At 37.6% G+C, this 6,000-nt stretch overlaps 1 protein-coding gene across 3 annotated transcripts in view; it reads right to left on the bottom strand.

Annotated features, from left to right (window-relative positions):
- Positions 1-1,743: 1,743 nt before the first annotated feature.
- The window catches only part of kcnq1.1 (potassium voltage-gated channel, KQT-like subfamily, member 1.1), a 33,907-nt gene continuing 29,650 nt past the window's right edge, over positions 1,744-6,000 (bottom strand). For 2 of the 3 annotated variants that reach the window (XM_042728181.1, XM_042728182.1), the window contains 3 exons: positions 5,751-5,797; positions 5,500-5,561; positions 1,744-2,893 (listed from right to left, as the gene is read on the bottom strand). In XM_042728181.1, coding sequence (XP_042584115.1) covers positions 2,678-2,893; positions 5,500-5,561; positions 5,751-5,797 — 325 coding nt within the window. In that variant the 3' untranslated portion in view covers positions 1,744-2,677. The remainder of the gene's footprint in view (positions 2,894-5,499; positions 5,562-5,750; positions 5,798-6,000) is intronic. The other variant, XM_042728183.1, reaches the window with a different exon arrangement.

The raw sequence follows: 6,000 nt of genomic DNA, 5'->3' as shown, positions 1-6,000 counted from the left end.
GCTGCACGTATAAGCCTAATACATCAAGCAGACACGCAAATATTGTTACTCCAGCGTGCTTGATAATGAAAAACGAGGATTTTAATAAACGTAATTGTGTTACTTGTAATGTGAGGAATCCCCCAGGGTTTATCTGGACCTCATTATTTGAGCTTTTACACTAAAATCATTATGTCCAGATTGACAGGGTTTCCAATATGTTCCGTTATGGCTCAGCTGGGTTTCCTGACCAGATGGATTACCTCCTCTGGCTCATGGGACCCCGACTTTTATCAGCAAACCCCACAGAGACACATTCACTCAGCCCGTGCAGTCTGTACATCATTAAATGAAGTTAAGAGCTCAGTTCGAATCTTTTTATTCGGACTAAACCATTATTTAAATCCTGCTCGTTTATTTGACTAAAAACCAATACGAAATATTGTGCAATGGTGTAAAGAAAAACTTCTGAATTCAAAATACTGCATTAAGCTATAATTATGCAGTAATTCAAATGTTAAATAGTTGTTGTAAATACAAAATCAGGTGTTTTATACATTTTTTTCTTATCATTTTCCCCCCCAAAAAACACTGACATTTTTTCCATTCCAATTCACTTAAAGAAAACAAAAAATAGGCCTATAATAAAATAAAAAAAAAGTCATATTTAACAATTCATCTGCAATTTGCAGCAAAACCATCAAACCATTCATCTCTGTGTTGTGTCCCTCTCTATTTCAGAGCTGGTTTCTTTTACCAATAAAACCCATAAAACTAGCGGAGACACTGGCAAGCTGTGTCTTCAAGGCTGGATACACCTCTTTGGGTTCACTAGCTTGAATTAATGGCATTTGGTCCCAAAGTTTGCTCAGCGGTCCCAGAGACAGTGACAGCAGTACGTCCTTTTAAACGAATAACAAAGGCTTATCATTTATCTGGCGGCATATGGGCCAGACCCCCTCTGTAGCAGGACTGCTCTCTGTGGTGTCTGCCAATACTGTTGTCCTGTTGATTCCATTGTTGACATACTTGTCTTGCCATGAGGAGGTAAAGCAGGCACTTGTTTTATTCCTCGTCCCATTTGGGACCATTTTTTAATTTATTTTTTTTTGTGTGGAAATTTATAAGCCAGATGTTGTATATCTGGTTTGGTTTTTTTGACTTGAGATTAAGTTGGCACAAATGCTTAAAGAGGAAGCTGACATCCTGGTTTGCTACTTCAGCTTTCCTGAAATGTAATCCGAAGCCTTCAAGAACGGTAGCGAGATAATAAAGACAAAATTGTCATGCTTTTCAGGAATGCGTATGTGACAGAATGTCTGATTTGTTGCACTTATTACAGGTGACAATGGTCCATACGAGGAGGTGTGCGCGAACAAAGGCAGAGTGGACAGCAGTGTTCCTGCCCAGGATAAGGTCAGAGGGTGCGCATGTAGTCATCCCCATAGCAACAAAACCCCTCACCCCTGAGAGCAAATGTATTGTCATAAGATCAGAGGTCACGGTGCTCCCCATATGGTCGTGTGCTGCATAAGTCACTGATCTGTCGGGATGCTCTAAAGGAATTCTGAAAGTGTCACTGAAAGACTTTTAGAAAAAAGACAACAACTGCTACTGAATGCCATAAATGCCTCCACACCAGCATAAATAGCACCATTCTGGCCTGATGGCGAGGAAAAGAGCGGGAAGCGGGACTGCCCACACACTTGTAGAGTTTGACCTCAACAAACATGGCGGAAATTAAAACACTGCAAACATGAGAAAGAAAAAAAAATAAGATGTTTATTCAGGATAGAACTTTTGTCAATGTTGCGTTTTTGACACAGCACTTCATAAAAATCACAGTTTGGATTTTACTGGGAAACTGAATCAGTAGTGTTTGTAGGATACAGTATTTCTTACTTTTTTTTTTTTCTTTTTACAAAAACTAGTACATTCATATTGGTGAATGAATATACATCAAACATGATGGAGAGGACAGAGCTAAGTTTTTATGCTGCTGAAGTTAAACAGTATTCACAAATTTGTGTGCCTCTAAAAGCTTATTAGTGATTCATAAACAAGAGCAAAGAGCACACTTTTTGTTCCTGTCAACAGAAATCATTTAAAAACATTCAGCAATTCATAACCCTCCAAAATAAGGTCACAATGTTCACATGTGTACTCCATGTGTGTGTACTAAAGGTTCTTTATTGGCATCTATAGTTCCATGAAGAATCTTAAGCATCCATGGAAACTTTACACGGCACAAAAACTTCTATATAGTTAAAATATTCTTCACACTAAGAAAATGGTTCTTTTAAGAACCGTTGACTGAAAGGTTCTTTTGGGAACCCACTAGTTCTTCTATGGCATCACTGCAAAACCCCCTTTAAGAACCTTTAATTTTAAGAGTGTGGAGCAGAAGTAGTCAAACACTCAAAAAAAGTATAAACTGAAAATAACTGAATAAACAATATCAAAAACTCAAAATCATACTTAATGGTATTCTAAAAATATGTAGACACGTCTTGTTGCTTTGAAAGAAATTCAACTGTCTGAAAAAATATAAAGATGAACAGGATTAGTCAGACAAGAAGATATCTTAAAATCAGCTGATGCTGAACCTGAGCGAACCTGATCTCTTCTATCTCTATACTCTTCTGTCTGAAACTGACCCAGTGTCAGGCCCTCTGTGGTGTAGTGCTGCGTTAGCATCTCAGCTGTCCTCATGAATAACAGTTGGTGTGGACAGTTGCTCAGAGCTGGTCAGGCTGTCCTGTCTGCTCGGCATTGACAGGCTGAAGGTGGCTGATTGGCGGTGGAAGCTGCTGCGCAGTTCCTTCCCTCTGGCCAGATCTCCCCGTCTCTCCCTGGCCAACATGAGGTTGAGAGATTCTGCGATGCTGTTCAGTGTCCTGTCCATGTGTGTGATCTGTGGGGAAACGAGTGTGTGGCCTCAGCACATCTTTCAAAACAGTGTCTAAAATAACTGTCTGTCTGTAAATAATGTCATAAACAAGAGTCAAACAAGCTGTAAAACACCAGCGACTGATAAAAGATCCCATCTGTATAAATAGACTAGAAAAGGCAATAAATCCATTTATATTTATATGTTGTAAATAGGATTAAAGTTTGATCAATTAGGTGATGATGAATAGTCGAAACATGAGTAGATTAGGTCACACCAATTTGTTAAAAGTGAATTGAGTGGAAACTATTTATAGCCAGGACTACAGTTATTTAAAATTGAAATATAGGGCCATTATGGTGATATTTTCATAAACTATTTTGAAACATGCACTGAAAAAATTAAATGAAAAGAACCACAAGTAACACTGATTTAAATGTGATATTTTGAAGTAGAAAGACTGAAAATAGTATTTTGTACAGTGGTAATCTTAGTTTTATTTGTAATTTCAAAAAAAGAAAATCCTTTCTAGAATGTCTAAGAGCAGTTTATGTTATTGTCTATGTGCATGAAAAACAACATACATTAATACCAGTGGGGATTCTTGTTAAATATTTAAAGAGATTAATGAAAACTGTCAGAGAAATACTTGTTATTCTTCATTTTACAGTTGGGGAGCCAAATGTCATGAGGTTTTTTCCCTTGGGTTGAAGCTAAGTGACGTGTGGAGCCAGTGCTGTCTACACCCCATTAGAAATAACCAGACGAGTGTCTCCGTGCTGAACCACAGTTTACACAATGATAGTGGCACCACAGTCACATACAAACACACCCCGTCATACAGAGTGCGGCAGGAGATTCGAGCATGTAAACATATACAGCCGTTCCCATATAGACATGAATGTAAACATGCACACTGCTAACCACAGAGAAAAACAAGATCTTGAGTCAAAGCTTATAAGGAAAATTCATCAAAACATTTAAAATCTGTCATTTATTCACACTCACAAGTAAAAAAAAAAAAGTCAAAATACCATAAGAGATCACATTTACTATTTTGCCTTTATAAACCATAGAACTATTCTCTATGAAATATTATAAACTTTAAATTTGATGGGAAAATATCTTTAATTGAAAAAACAATATACAGTCTTTTAGCAGTCTGAATAAACAGATTAAATGTATTTTACATAATCCATAAACTCATTTAAAAGCTTTCGTTCAGTAAGATTTTTTATGTTTTAGGTTTAAATTGAAGTTTTATTTAGTGACAATAATAATATGTATAATGAAACAAGATGTATAATTCAAATGTTGTTTTAACATTTCTAATCATCCTGAAGGAATTCCGAAAAAAAAAAACTTGTCATGGTTTCCACAATAATATTAAGCACACAGTCCCCCCCTCTGTAGAAATCATGGTCTGGGGGCACATAGACATAGAAAGGGCACTTTAGCATCGGCGATTGAAGGGGCAGGGGCCCCATATGCACGCCACTGATGCCAGACACTGCCTGCTTCCTGTTTACCTCAGAATTATGGGAAGAAGAATGACACTGTAAGGGGCAGGGTATCCTGTTCACAGACTCTACAACTAATGACACATTTTCAAACAGTTCTTTACAGAAAAAAAATTAAAGACTGTGTGTCCTGCTGGGAAATACTTAATCTGGCTACTCAATGCATCAGTCACTAGTATTGCCACAGAAATGTGCCTAACATTAGCGAGCCAGTGAGATCAAAACTATCCTAAAGTCACCAACTTTTTAATTTTTTTTTTATATAAATGAATAAAAGGCAGCACAACTGAAAAAAGATGTCATCTCTCCCTAAAGATATGTCAGCTATGAAACCCATAAAAAAAAGATCTAATTCCGCTTACAATGCTTTTCTAAACATTCTCAGTAAAGAATTTAAAACATGTCAGGCTTTTTTCAGGCATTTCATGAAATGAGTCAATTTGCTTCTTACTCAAACATCTACGAGAGACAAAGGGAGAAAGAGAGTGAGTGAGTATGTGAGAGAGAGATCATGTGAACAAGTGTGTACGCTGTTTCGAGTTCGTGTCTGGGATGAGAGCTGTTTGTAAAAGGATTTATGGCTGGAGTGGCAAATGAACAGGAGCAGAGTGAGTGTTTGTACAGCTCCTGAATCCCCGTCATTCTGAGAGGCCAACAGACCTCTCACGTTTACACTCACACACACACACACATAACCCAGAAAGCTGTTCTTTTTAGAGTCTTAACACCCTTATCAGCACACATCACTCACAGAGAATGTTTGAGAAGTCTTCAAAAAGTGATGTTTGTCTGAAGGCAGAGAAAGAGAGAGGTTCTTTCTGTCTCCAAGTTAAGGCTTGATGAATGAAGCTTACAGATCCTTATCAGTAGAGTCCTTGCTGAACCAATTGTGCTGTGTGCATTTGCTAATAAACTAAAGAACTGGAACTTGTTATTGTAACCTCTTGGAAATGCTTGATTTCGGAGTTTATTGCGCAGTAAAATTCAAAAGCATGTGGTATTAACTGAAAAGATATTCTAGAAACTTGAACCCTCATTAGTTATAAAGATTTCCCTGTGTTTTTACAACACAAAAATGCTATAAATGTCCAGTAATATCCAAGTGCTTACCTTCTCTTCCATCCTGTTGAGTCTTGAGCCAATAGTGTTTATGCCTTTGTCTTTTATGCGCTCTAAAGGAGACAAGAATGGTGCCAAGAAAAACATAATAAATACGCTGCATAAACACGAATGTGCACTAAGACTACAAGACAACAATAAACACCAACATTAAGAACAACGAAGGGGTCAAACTGTAGCAAAACAATGTGTGGGGTTGAGGAATGAGAGAGGAGAGAGGGTAATGAGTGACCTAGCTTTACCTGAACTTGTCTGGAAGAAAGACAGCTTCCCTAAGGACTGATCCAGTCTGTCAGGGCCAAGCGTGCAGCATGGGAAATGTTGATGTACAGAAATGGCAGATGAAATGTGAGAGGAATAGTGACAGGGATGGATGTACTCTTTACTTCTCAGCTTTATTTACCCAAAGGTCATGAAACAGTCATTAGTTTTGCTATTATACGTATAAAATGCCATCCATGTATAACCATGTTAAAGTAAACACTTTTCTCA

The sequence above is a fragment of the Cyprinus carpio genome, chromosome B7 (assembly GCF_018340385.1).
Source record: "Cyprinus carpio isolate SPL01 chromosome B7, ASM1834038v1, whole genome shotgun sequence".
NCBI classification, from domain to species: domain Eukaryota; kingdom Metazoa; phylum Chordata; class Actinopteri; order Cypriniformes; family Cyprinidae; genus Cyprinus; species Cyprinus carpio.
This window is presented reverse-complemented; position numbering and strand designations above follow the sequence as displayed.